The 13,862-nt window shown below is 45.2% G+C and overlaps 1 protein-coding gene across 3 annotated transcripts in view; it reads left to right on the forward strand.

Annotated features, from left to right (window-relative positions):
* Positions 1 to 13,862, forward strand: part of LOC138582632 (TBC1 domain family member 9B-like) — a 1,499,720-nt gene that overhangs the window by 974,729 nt on the left and 511,129 nt on the right. For all 3 annotated transcript variants that reach the window (XM_069654093.1, XM_069654091.1, XM_069654092.1), the window contains exon 15: positions 3,077 to 3,145. In XM_069654093.1, coding sequence (XP_069510194.1) covers positions 3,077 to 3,145 — 69 coding nt within the window. The remainder of the gene's footprint in view (positions 1 to 3,076; positions 3,146 to 13,862) is intronic.

Below are 13,862 nucleotides of genomic sequence, written 5' to 3' on the forward strand. Positions count from 1 at the left end.
CCAAGGCTGCTTAGAGGTACAGGGGAGCTTGGGCAGACCAGTAGGGACAACAGGGTGGTTGGGACAGACCAGAGGAGGTCTATACTTTATCCTGAGTTTAAGGTGTTCATCCGAGGAGAGCTTCCTCATCGCAGTGCCAGTCACACAAGCACTGACCCAAGTGGTTGTGCATCGAAAGTTAGCTTCCTCATCGCAGTGGTGACAATGAAGCCCACTGACCACCCAATACGCGTTGGAGGCCCCAACCATTGGAAACCAAGCATCCGAGGAGAACTTGCTTGTCGAAGTAGCAGTAATAAGCTCGCTCTGACTTCCCCCCCAGAGAAGGCTCTGGGAAATCAACAAAAGGGAACTGAGCAAACAATAACTTCCATGTTGCATTGGCAGCACTAAACCCACTGATCAACAAAGAAGTATTTGGGACTTTGCGAACACCAAGTCAGAGTGGAAAAGTGTACATCAAGCTGAAGAACTTTTTAGACAGCAGGAGAAGCAAGTCATTCTCCTGGCGAAAGGGCTAAAGTTCTTTGAACGTACTCTGAAGATGCCTGGGGAAGGGAGTCTTTCCACCTGGCCTTGTTGTGAACTGTGGCAAGCAATAACAGGAGAAGAGTGCTTCTCCTAGTCCCGAACTGGGAGTTGTGCTAGAGACGCCAGGGGAAGGTAGTCATTCCCCCTGGCTTTATTGGAAACTGTATTGATCTATACCAGGAGAAGGGAGCCATTCTCCTGGACGTGGAATTGTATACAAGCTGTGTGAAACCCACAAGCGATTAAACATTATCCAAGCATCAGGAGGAGGGAGACATTCTCCTAGAGAAGGAACTTTCTGTTGGAGTATCCTTTAGTTGTAGCGTGAGGGATGGAAGTAGGTTGTGACACAGGACGGTGAAGGTTGATTTGACGGACATTGTGACAGACCCTTTAAAACTAGTTTTGAGACTAGGAAACCCTCTCTTAGAAGATGGGGATAGTGAGGGCCATTTTATGCACGAATAAGTTTATAAACCACCACCATGCCCCCTTTTTGGCAGCTTCCTTCTTCGACATCCTGACAATGCCCAAAGACATGTTAAAGGGTACCTTTTTTGTAAATCCACCTGTGCATGTGGCCATGACAAATGCATAAAAGTTTCAATGATTACCTCTTTGTCAGTTGACAGTACAAGGCAGGTGGCACCCTCCTCAAACCAACCTTCACTTAAATGTACTGGAATGTTTGCAGGTGAAGCTAATCCTTTGCAGTTTCTAAATTCATCTCAACAAGAGTGTTATAATAAGCACCAACAACACTACAGCCATATTCTAAATAACCTGGCGGGACACACTCTCCAACGTTGCGACAAATTGCACAGCGACCTGGCAATGGTGCATAAAAAGGACATGTACATACAAAGCACAACATTTTCGTGACTTCACAACTGCCTAGCCAAATTGAGTAGGCCAGTGGTTCAAGAACAAGAGTGGGAGCTGAACAAACTCAGTCACAGCATTGGATCATCCAAACAGAGACTTATTTGCAACAAGTAGAAACACAAAATGCCCAGTAACCAGATTAACTGATCAGGGAAATATGCATGTGCCACCACGGGCCTAGCCATGAGCACATCAGCACTAAACGAGCCATGACTGAAGTCTTCTCTTTATCCCTATCGCACTCTCCCACATCAGCGGCTCATCAGACCTAAAGTGCTGCATTCCATTAGATCTTAGCTCTTCCTTATGGATAACATACTCCCATACTCTGCTTTCTATGGGTTTCTCCACCAAACCCATAGAAAGCAGATTTGCACTCGGGAACCAGGCACTTCTGATCTGCACCCAACAACACCACACGTTTCACATTTGCCTTTCCCACTGCCCGACTAATGAACCCACTCCACTCTTTTTCTTACAGAGCCAGTTGCAGCAAGTCCACCGGTAGTGGCAGACATGCGCTTTACAAGGCCACTTGTAACATTACATAAGGAATTGCTCCAATTCATCACATAAAAAGTAACTTTCCCAATAGTCATGACATCCATTAGAGGTCTGTGAACTACAACCCCTTTCAGTAGTTTGCCTTTCATAGCAATCCACACAAATAAAGCAGTTAAAATAATACATCCAGGTTTCAAGTCAGTCAATCCATTGAACAAACTGCTTATTTCAAAGCCTTCATTCACTCGGGGAAAAACGCACTAAATACACTTGAAGTGTGTAGAGCAGTCATTTTCGACATGGATCGAACAAAACCACTGCACAAAACTAGCCAGTTCTTTGTGTCTTTTGCAATAGGTCAGGATGGGTGTCGGGTCACTAAATCTATTGTCACGGTGGATTGTACACTTCAGTCAAGAATGCTCTAAACTAGCCCACAAGACCATTCCATTCACTCCAAGAGCTCGCTCCATAAAATGAAATAGTACAACCTTGGCTTTCATGGCCAATATTTATTTAGATGCTAATTGCAGATCTGACACTTGACGTTTAGTAAAAATGTTCACACAATATTGTGTAGATACACAAGCAAGTGCAGATTCACAGGTGGTCCAAACAGTACTGAATCACCTATTCCTACTATTCCTCCAGCTCACCCATCACCTTCTTCAGGTATGCAAAACATAGGAGTCTTAATAGATTCCAAAGCCTCAGAAGACCTATTCTTTCCACGTTAATAGTCTTTCTGTGTTTTTGTTTAGTCATATGGGAGCTTAAGAACAGACCCTCACTACTTCTTATGCTAAGGCAACATATGTCTCATTGGAAAAACAATCAAACTGAGGATGTTGACAAGAGTAACTTGGGTACCTGCAACACTTAGCGTAGAGATGGTGTGACAAAAATGCCCCAGCTTGATGCCCTTTTACTTTGGAAGTAAAACTCTTGTAATGCCCTGGACCAACTGCTAGATGGCAGCCTATGCAAAGCATGTGGTAGAAACAAGCCTCAAAAAGACAATTACTGTGTAGGCAACATCTGCTATACATACATTACAGGTGTGTGTATGTGTGTGTATTAACACACACACATTTCGCTTGCTTGTTCTGCACTGTGACCCACAACTCTGTTTCTACCCACTTCTCTTCCTTTGAAGGTCCGGGCAGTAGCAACTGATTTGGGCTTCTCCATGGACGAGCTGGAAGAACTTTATGTGGTTTTTAAGGTAAGAAATATGTATCAGGAGTTGGGAGAGGCCAGAGCATCTTCGATCAACTTTTAAACAATTTTGTGATTGACCCATGTGTTAAGATGGATTTCCAAAATCAACCTTGGGGGTGGATTATGGGAGACCAACCTATTATGGGGATCAGCAAAGACATTAAAGCCTTACCAAATCCAATCAAGGGGGGGTAGCAGAGCAGTAAGGCTTGGACTTAACAGTGGATAGAATGAGTCCTCACAAAACTCCACCAATAATTCCATTTAGACGGGTAAGTACAAACACATACAATGATTTATTAGGCCTTTAAAATATACACCAGGCAATTAAATCTCTAGACAAATATCACACACTTACTATAAAACATATATGAACATTCACTCTTGTGAGAAGATAGAAAAGGATTTGATTCACAGGCAAATACTCTGGGAATCATTCTAGGGTTACTCTAAAAGTCTTTCTACTGAACATTATGCATCTAATACTTAGTAAATACAGCCCTCGGATGGATTATGGCCCGTGCCCTAAAGTCATCAGTTCCAAAGTTATACTTTTCAGGTAGGTTTACTATGCGATTGGGTGATGGCAGTGGCTGCGACTCAGAGCTTTAAAAAAGTTAAGGAAAGTTCAGATAAGTAACTCTCTCAATCCCACTACATTAGGGTAGGCCTAGAATGGGATCCTTGACTAGATCACCACCGATCTAAGGCAAGAAAGAAAAAAAATAGGGACAGGACTTTACGGCCATGTAACCCTATAAAAGAAAGTGGTGAGGAAGGGCGAAGAGATGTGTTAACTCCCCCCGGACTCCATTACTCAGAATTCTCCAGAGACCAACGCTGAGGTTGTGGAATCCGCTGGGATACTTTCTTCTGTGCTTGGTCCGGTCAAGGGAGAACCAGGGGTCGCTGGTGCAGAAATCACTTTCGGACAAGGGATTTGGTTTTGGTGAGTCGTAGTGCTTGAATTTTGGTTCCAAATTAGTACGCTTGCGAAGAAAAGCTGGCTTCTGCAGAGCAGGCGATCTCAGAACACTTCCAGGGTGCAAAGAAGATGGACTGCAACAGGAGTTACAATATACAAAGGGAAACCCAAATTATCCACACATGTCGAAAACTACCTTATGACAGGAGTTACCACAGTTAGGCGGTGACAGGTTATCTTTTTGGCCGAACAAAGGAGTAGGTCCTTTGATGCAAGAAGGCAGACGTCTTGTAGTACAAGCTGAAGATCCTCCAAGTTACAAGAATGCACTCGGAACAGCAACAGATGCAGCGAGCAACGGCGAACATTCACTTCACTGCTTGGTCCAGGGACCCTTCCGAAAGCACGGATCCTCCAGGAGGGTTAGATAGTAGTTGTTCCCACTGTTCCAGGGATCGAAGCACTGAGGAGGGTCTTCTTGAGTTCATGCAGAGGACCAGGGCCTTACCATGACTTCATTGTAGTTGATGCTGGTCAGCTGCAAATGTTGTCCTCAAGGTAGGTAGCGGGGCAGTAAGAGGAGGAGGCTGATAGTGGTCTGGGGATACAGTGAGTCCACACACAACACCTCAAATAATTCCAGTTAGATCAGTAAGGTTCGTTAGGGTTTTGGCTATGATGATAATTTGTGGAATGACTACAGGAATCCTCCTTTTATCCAAAACTAAAACTGGACACTCGTCCAGGTTCACCAATTGTAAGGATCTGCACCATTTAAACTTGCAGTGGCTATCCGATTATGGATATCCACTGGCCACACAAACTTTCCAGCAAATGACATTCAGGCACCAGTATGTGGACTGGGACCCAGACAGTCCTAGCCCCCTCCTGCTGTCACACATAGATCACCTCTTTGCCATGAAAGCAGCCCTTTCACCCTGGGCAAGGGTATTGCGTATATGGCAATTCCAGCCCTGAGAGCGCAGGAAGAATCCCAAAGAACAATATTGCCAAAGTACAGGCAAAAGTATTGTGGCAGCACCAACTTCGAGTGCCAGCCACGCTTAGCAGCCCTTTGTAGTAATTGCAAATGTGCACGAGTAAAAAGTTTAAAACACAGTATCCTAACCAGTGTGAAGTTGTAAAAAAATACAAGAAATCCATAAAGAGAGTCGTCGTCTCCCAGCAGTAGTAGTCGTATGGACTGATCAGTCTCCCCATAATAAATTAACACAAAGCAAATGAAGTAAAGCAGAAGGCTTTACTTATCTCCAAAATGTCAGGTCAGAAGTCAAAACAAAGCAAAAAGAAAGGGTGTTTCATAGAAGTCCATGGGTGGAAAGCAGCAAAAAACACCTTTCCTAACCGTGCATTCACTGCTGATGCCCACCATCACCTTACAGTTAGTATCTTCTTCTATCACTTCCACTGTCAACAGTCCACCTCACCATAGTCCTGTTTCCAGGAAGTTGTCTGTCCCCCAGTCCTTGATGCCCTCTGACCATCACAATTGTATTCCTCTTAAACAATTACCCTCACCCACTTGTACCATCCCCATATACCCAGAGTATGTTTGTGCCTAAATCCACCATCATAGGCACCAAATTCCATCTCCCCCACCCACTTTTCACCAATCTGCTATCACCGTCGCAAGTGCCATCACTTTCATTGTCCTTTTGTGCCTACCACAGCCACTGTCGCCAGTCCGCCCTCACCATTACAAGTCCCCCAAAACCCCACCATCATCACTGCTACCACTTCCACTCCGTGAATCACTGTCTGGAAACAAGAGAGGCCAATACCAAACATGATTTGTATTTAGTGTTCTATAGTGCAAATCTAGATGGGAAGCGGCAGAGCGCTGTACATGTAACTTGGGGTCAAAGAAGCCAATTGAATTGGAAGTTACATGTTATTGTAGCTTGTATAGCCCAATTATAGTGGTGCTATACACCCACGAGAAGCAGGTGGTAAGTGACCCCCTAGCTAGTTATTCCCAGAAGAGAAAGGTTTTGAGTTCTTTTCTGAACTGCAAAAGCATTGGAGCACTCCTGTTTTCTGAAGGAGAGATTCCTGTTAATAATAGTGTTTTGGCACATGCGGCCAAATGAGGTGGGAATGCATCAAGGTCCATGTCCTTTAACAACCCTTGGCTGACCTCCTTTATAGATGGATATCCTAGTAAGATGAATTCCATTTTGGTGGGACTGCGTTTTTGAGGTAGGTGCCTGTCATTTAAGGAGAGAGGTGAGGCATTTCTTGGGACCTAAAATATCTTGAGTACAATTCATTTTGACATTTAACTGATTGTAGTTAGTGTGCGAATGAACCCAAACATTTAACCATGCTTTTTCCCTTGGTTGAGTTTGTAAGCATCTAATTCCGTAAGACTCAAGGATGCGTTGTAGTTGCGCTTGGGGGCTCTAACGTGACCCAGTTGAGAGTTTTTTAGCTAATCTCTTTCATGTTGTATGTCTTATCTGCCAAAGTGGGGAATGCTTAGAAACAAGTTGACCCCCAGCATTAATTTTAACCTAAGAATAGTAGGTGCCTTTACCCATTGCCTATGGTGATGCTTAAAATACCTGCATACTAAAGGCGTTAGGCCACAATCATTAGCCATGTGGTTTGGTGTTTACATTGTTTGCTGAGACTGTTGTGCTGATCAGCAGCAACGTAGCTCCTTGGTAGGTAGTCTCAACAGAAACCTGAATGGACAAGCAAGGGTTTAACATGCTTTTTTCACTCCAACTCAGAGTATGAAAGTGCAGTGATAGGATATTGTGGGATTGTGTATATGTCACACCACCTCTAAAAAGACAATGTAACAGGGCTATTTAAAACATGAAAAACTCAGAATCGTTGTGCAATGGAATACCTCAGGGTATACCAGTCCAGTGTACACGTTTGTCACTTTTTCCTCACATTGTAACACTGTGCAATGTATGCTAAAACGCTTTCTGTGGTTTTAAAGTTTTAAAAGCTTGCTAGATTCTCATCCTCAGCCGAAAGGAATCTGACTGCATACAAGCAGAATCTGCTTCCCTTTGATTTGAGGGTCTTTGAAGAATGGAGATGGCACCTGGCAGTCTACATTCTCAGGGTACTAATACCAGCGCACAACATCCAGGGCAGGCTGTGCTGGTTCTCCTGGGTTTGCTCTCTGACCTGACACTTTGTTGCATAGATCCACCCTGCTTTGGCGGTTTCTAATCTGTAAATACAGAGGTGAGCCCACACTTCATCCAACACTCTTTTCCTAAATACCTTTCTTCTTGAGCTATTCGCTCAGCTACCTCAAACTCCCTAAGGGTCAGACGCTTCTCCAGGCAGCGAGTGGGGCGGGTAGATCTCTCCCTTCCGCAGTTGCCTCCCTCTGGAATGGCCTCCCTGCCCCTCTCAAACTTGAGCCGGTCCACTTGAAGTTCCGGAAGCAGCTCAAAACGTGTCTCTTCTCTGCTTTCTCTCACTCCCTCCCCTGCTGACCTACCTGTCTGCTGCACCAACTGGGTGTAGAGTCTCACTGGGTTCCAGGCTCTCTCTTGATCAGTCGCCCCAGTACTGCCTCTGGGCCTTCCACTCCTTAGGGGCTGTAACTGTAACCTCTACAGTCCTGTGCCTCCTTGTACTTATCCAGATCCGCACTGCCATGTGCTGCACTTACTCAGAGCATTGCAGCCCTGTTTCCTCTTCTCTCGCCCAGACACTTCTGCCCCCTTCCTCTTTCCTTGCTCTTCTCGTTCTTGCACTTGCACGATCTGTATGTCACAAGGCCTAGTAAGATCGTATGTCTTGTCCTCCCCCTGTCTTCCCTTCCTTGTCTTGTCCTGCCTAGAAACGCTTGTTTACAGGTGTGTTATAAATGACATATATCATGAGAGGTTTGTGCTTCTACTACCTGTAGTGTGATTGTTCTATATGCTAGAGAAGCATGCTCTGCTGCCAGTTCCTCAAGTATAAGAAAATCCTGCAGGATCCCTAGTTGTGCTATACCTCTTCTCTGTGAGGTAAGCTTGCACTTCTGCTGCCGGTAAATTAAAGTTTGTTACGAAAGCTTGCAGTGCAGATGATGGTGTCCTGTTGTTGTGAGTTACGATGGATTTTGGGAGTGCAACCTATTATGGTGAACAGGAAAGGCACTGACGTCTAGTCAAACCCAATCAAGCTAGGTAGCAGAGCGTTAAGGCTTAGACTTAGCTGAGGGTGTGAGTGGTCTAGGGATACATTGAGTCCACACATAGCAACACACTCATTCCAGTCCTCTTTCTGGCCAACCGCTTCCTCTCTGCTTTCTGGCTCACTGACCACACGCTCCCTCTACTTTCTGTACCTCTGCTCGCTCTCAGATTTCTGGCCCACTGCATCACTGCTTCCTCTGCTCTCTTGTGCAGCGCTTCCTCCTTTGACCCACTGCTCTCCCTCTGCTTTCTTGCCTATCACTTCACATCTCACCCATCACTCTCCCCCTCTCTCATAGTGTAACCATTTTTTTTATTTTTTTTAATGTAGATTTTGACCCAGTTCCTCAAATAATGGGGCATTTAAAAAAAGAACGGAGGATATGCTATTTTTAGACAACCCATTTTTGGAAATTAGCAGGTCACCTTATTCTCAAAGGTGACCGGCGCATTTCCACAGGCTTGAGCTGTAGCGCAAATTGTGTGCTGGCCAGCTGCCTTGAATGGTGTTCTGGGTTGTTTGACCGAAGTGTAATTATTTGCGGCGGAATTGACCGTAGTCCATTTTGCTGCGAATTGATTTGCACTTCAGCCAAACAACCCAAAATGTACCTTTCACCACCACCCCACCCTCTCCCTTACTTAACTGCTTGGTCGCTGCCGCTTCCCCTGCAACCCTGCGGTGCCTGATCCGTCCCTCTAACGCGGGTCGGATCCGACTCCGCAGGGTCCCTTTTTCGTTATTTTCTTTTTTTTCTGCCCCGCCTCCAATTTTGAGGAAAAAGGGGAAAACACTTCTGCAACCACCGTAGACCAAAAATACTGAACATGGGGAGCGGGTGACACCCCCGCAACACATGTTCAGTATTTATAAAAATCGATCGAATAGTACTGGATGAAATTGGTCAAATTGTAACATTCGATAGATTTTTGTAATCAAAATAGGCAGTACTTTGAATAGAATCGCTCTCCCGACAGTGTTCTGCAAGCTCCCAGCGCCTTTCACAGGGACAGGCACTCCAGGTGCCTGCCGCTGTAAAATGCGACCCAAAAAATGCATTTTTATCCTGTTTGAGGAACAGAAATGCAAGCGACTCAGCAGCGGTACATACCTTAAAAGAAATGCATGACAGGGTCAGGAAAGACCCTGTCATGTAGTGGCAGCCCCACATCCCGTGCGCGTAGGGTTGCCTACAATTTCTGCACATTTAAAAGTGCATCTTGCTTGGTAATGAGGAATGTGCTTTTAAATTGACAGAAACACCACTTTATTTGATGAAGGAGGTGAAAAAGGCCATCTGAATGGGCGCACATATCAAATGTGCCCATTCATGTGCCCTTGTGGATTGGGCTGCACTTTTTTGGGGTGTAAGTGATTTCATTTCTTGTGTAAAAAAAAAAAAAAGTTGAGAACCTGGCACCCTGAGTATTATTTTTTTGAAAACAGAAATTTTTGCAGATTACTTTAAAAAAAAAAGTAAAATATTTTTTTTTTTTTAAAGATGCTGTTTTTGCACAAAACGCTGTTTTTGCGGCATTTTGCACAAAACGCTGTTTTTGCGGCATTTTGCGGGATCGCTATAAGCTGGAGGGTCTGAGTCTGTCAGGAAAGAGAGAGCTAGGGACAGGACCTTACGCCTGTGTAACCCTATGGAGAATAGGGGGTGAGGCGAGGAACAGGTGTGCTAACGTAGACACCCTTATTCAGATTTCTCCAGAGACCACTGCTGAGGTTATGGATTACATTGGGGATACAGTCTTCTGTACTTGTCTGGCTGAGGAGGCCCAAGGGTTGGTGTGCAAGGGTCGCTTTTGGATGCTGGATTTGGTTTTTCGTGTTGGTGCATGAATCTCGGTTCCAGACACTGTCCATCTGAACACCCTTGAAAAGAAATAAAGAAGACTTCTGCAAAGCAGGTGACCTCAGGGCACCTACGGGGAGCAAAGAAGATTGGTTGCAACAGGAGTCACCACGGTCAGGCAGCGACAGCCGATCTTGAATGGTCAAATAAGGGGAGGGTCCTACATGGCTTTCTTTGGTACTAGAAGGCTAAAAATGCAGGAGCAGGTGTCTTGTAGCACAAGTTGAAGATCCTCCAGGAAGATCCTACGCAGAAGTCTTCCTCCTTTCGTTGAAAGGGTGTTCAGCTGGACAGTGCCTGTAACCGTAATACAGGTATTGCGACCAACCAAACCTAAATCCTGCGTCTGAAACTAACCTGTGATTTCTGGGCCTGCTTTGACCCGAAGCAAGCGCATAAGAATGGGTGCCCAATGGAATCCAGAACCTCGTAAGTGGTCTCTGTAATTGGAGTAAGGGAGGTAAGTGAACATACCTGTTCCTATCCCCTCCTGCATAGGATTACATGAGTGTAAAGTCCTGTCCCTATCTCTCCCTTTCCTTTCCTAGACCGGTGGTGGTCCAGACAAGAATCCTCTCGTCTGGGGTTTCCCTGTGTTCCCTAGTGTAGTGGGATTGAGAGATTACTTGCCTCACTTTTTGGAGCTCTGAATCACAACCACTGGCATCGTCCAATCACATAGTAAACTCTCAAACCAACTGATGAAACCGACCCACAATTGACAGATTCCTCTGTAACCCTCAGGTTTCCTATAGGGAAACATAAGACTACAGGGAAAACGCCACAAACCATCTACAAAACACACCTGCATTGATGCCACTGTTTCTACTTGCACCAACAGCTGAGCACAATGCCTGGTCTTTTCTCAAAAAACCCCCTTACCAACCCTACACCCGTTAGATAGATCCAAGAGAGCTCCTGGAGAGAATAAAAATGTCAGCGGTGCATTGTATAAATCCAAATAACCTGACATAATAGGTTGGCCTCCCAAAATCTAATATTTCTTGGTGCAAATAACTCTAAGCTTTATATGTTTAGGACAGTAAAGGTAACATTTTCTGTATTCTATTATGAAATCATACACTTGCTCTGCACAAAGTTGAATATTAAGTTGTGTTCAGAGAAGGTTTTGCTTATTTCAGGTAACAAAAGTGACTTGGTGTAGAAACTGATGGCTCATCGGGAATCTAGGGAAAATGCTTTATCTGTTGCTACTGTTGTATATGATGTTGAGGCAAGGCCTAGCAGTAGTAATGGTCCTTTTCTTCTTGAAACCCCAGAGAGTATAAGAGACGGCTTCTCAATCTCTATTGCCAATTCCCTTCCTGAAGCAATAGATGATTTGAGAAAATAGGAGCTTCGGCTCAAGGAAATGGAAATCAAATATATGATGGAAAAGATGGAGTCAGATAAGAACGAAAAGGACAGTGCTTTCAAGCTGGAGTTGGCCGGGCTGAAAGGGCTTCCAGGTTCTTCCAGAGGGTCTGGAAATGGCTCTGGACCCTCCTCCAATCCAAGATTTCCTAAGGATCTGTTGAATGTTTATGATGAGAAAAATTACATCATAGATTGGTTGACCTCATTTGAGTATGCTTGTTAGGTACATGAGGTGAATGAGCATGACACGATTGATTGGCTACTCAGCAGACTAACCCAGGGTTGCTGCCGTGCTATTATGGAATTGTGTAAACCCGAAAGAAAAGAGTTTTGAAAAATTAAAGCTCTGCTCTTAAGGTTTCTGAAGTCTCCTGCCCAATACTTGGAGGTTTAGAGGCCACAAGAAAAAGAGACTACTACTTGGGTCACCTTTGTAAATGATTATCTTAAGAATTTGAGTGGGTGGTTTGAAGGCAATAAAGTAACTACTTTTGAAGGCATGATGAACTTGGTCATGCTGAAGCACATTTTTGCTTCGTGTTCCCCTGAGCTCAAACAGCATTTGGATCATTCTAAGGAGTTGGATCCAAACATGTTGGCCCTTGCTGCAGAGTACAGCAAAGTGTCCCATGAGTACAAGGGTGCTTCTAGTAAGTATGAGGGGATTTGGCAGAATGGGAAAGAGGATGGGTGTACTGAGAAACCTGGTTCCGATAAGGCCCATTAAATGTTTGGTAAAGGGAATAAGCAACATGGCTATTATGTCAAGGGTAGTGTGACTCACCATTCCAAGCAAGAATCTGGTAAACAGCCTCCATGCATAAACAAATCCTCAGGCTATTGCGTTACCTTTGGAGCTAGTGGCCATATGAAGGGGGACCTCGGATGTAAGGGTAGGACCTAGGGGGTCCACTCTGTGAATCTGCTTTCCCTTATGATGAGGGAGATATACTCAGTGGCATCCTTCACTTCTGGTTCCTTGCCCAGAGGTGTTGGAGCAGAAGTTACACTAAAGTTCCTTGGATCTTGGGAACAGAAAGTTGTTGATGCATACGCATCCATCCCAGACAATACTGAGTCCTTTTAAGGATAACGTATTGGTAGATTTGGTAGATGTAACAGATACCACTGCTTTCAGGAACAGTATTACTGTTGTGGACTCCTTTTTGGTAAACCCAGAGGCTCTGGCCAGAGCTCCTCTGAGGCCCACCAAGTTAGCCGATGGGTCCCCTCAAAGATTCACAGTAATGCTTGTCACTCTAGCCGTATATTGAGGAGTGGTTAGGATTCCAGTAAGTGTCCGGAGGGAAGATCCAGGTAGAGTTCTGCTGGATAATGATCTCAAAGACTTGGCTATTCTGGGTGACACAGAAAAATGACCATGTGTAAGATATCAAACAAAGAAGGCTACCATAGCCAAGCCCAAGGGGAATCCCAAAAGCTGAGTCAAAGCTTCCTAAAAAGGGGAAGGAGTGTTGTTCCTCCCCTAGAATACTTACAACAGAGATTGATATATCTGACCTGTGAAAAACCAGAGGGCATTTCACAACCTAGTCCCCAGGGAACCCATACTGTGGTGGCCAGGGAAAGGCCATCGCTTTTGGATCCCGGCAGGGGGCGGACAATCGAGCGAGGATCACATGGGTAGGGGGTCCACTGGGAGTAGGGGAGAAGCACCCGATGGTGAGACATGGTATCCCCCTTTTCCCACAACCCATCTAACCCCTATGCCTGCTTATGTTATGGGAAACTACAACTCCCCTAATTCCTCCCCACTTTATGTTGACAACACTACTGAGCCGAAGAAGATGAGGAATTGGGCTAGAAAGATTACCTCTACTGACTCCCAATGGTCTGTCCCTGTAATGAGGCCAGGCTGAGTCAGGCACGTAATCCTAACTACACACACCTGCCACTTGTTAACACTCCCCGTCGGGATAAAAGGTGGCACGCACAGGCACACTCTGAGCGAGGCTGGGTACGAGAAGGAACAGCTCTTTCAGGGATTATTCGAACCAGGCTATGGAAGTTCGAAGGCCAAGGGGCTGATCGGCCTTTGCGAAGAATGAGAGAGATCCAGGCAAGGATTCCACACTTTCGGGAAGCCCTAAGCGTTCCAAGACTGAAACCGAAAGAGCGGCAGAAACCTTCAAGGTGCTGGGAAGCAGCCCGTGGCCCTCCTGGGTGAACTGCGGAGTTGGGGAGGAGCAGAGGCGACGTCGGTAACAGCCTTGACTGCTGCATGAAAGGAGTTCATGAAAGAAGACCAATTAACAAGACCAGTGAATTATCAAGCCTAGTTTGTGTTAAAAGCAAAAGTAAATGTAACCCAAAAGTTAAAGGCTGCGTGTGTGCCAGAACAATGCGTAATGGAAAGGA

This window comes from Ambystoma mexicanum, chromosome 3q, assembly GCF_040938575.1.
Source record: "Ambystoma mexicanum isolate Mex_15411 chromosome 3q, UKY_AmexF1_1, whole genome shotgun sequence".
NCBI classification, from domain to species: domain Eukaryota; kingdom Metazoa; phylum Chordata; class Amphibia; order Caudata; family Ambystomatidae; genus Ambystoma; species Ambystoma mexicanum.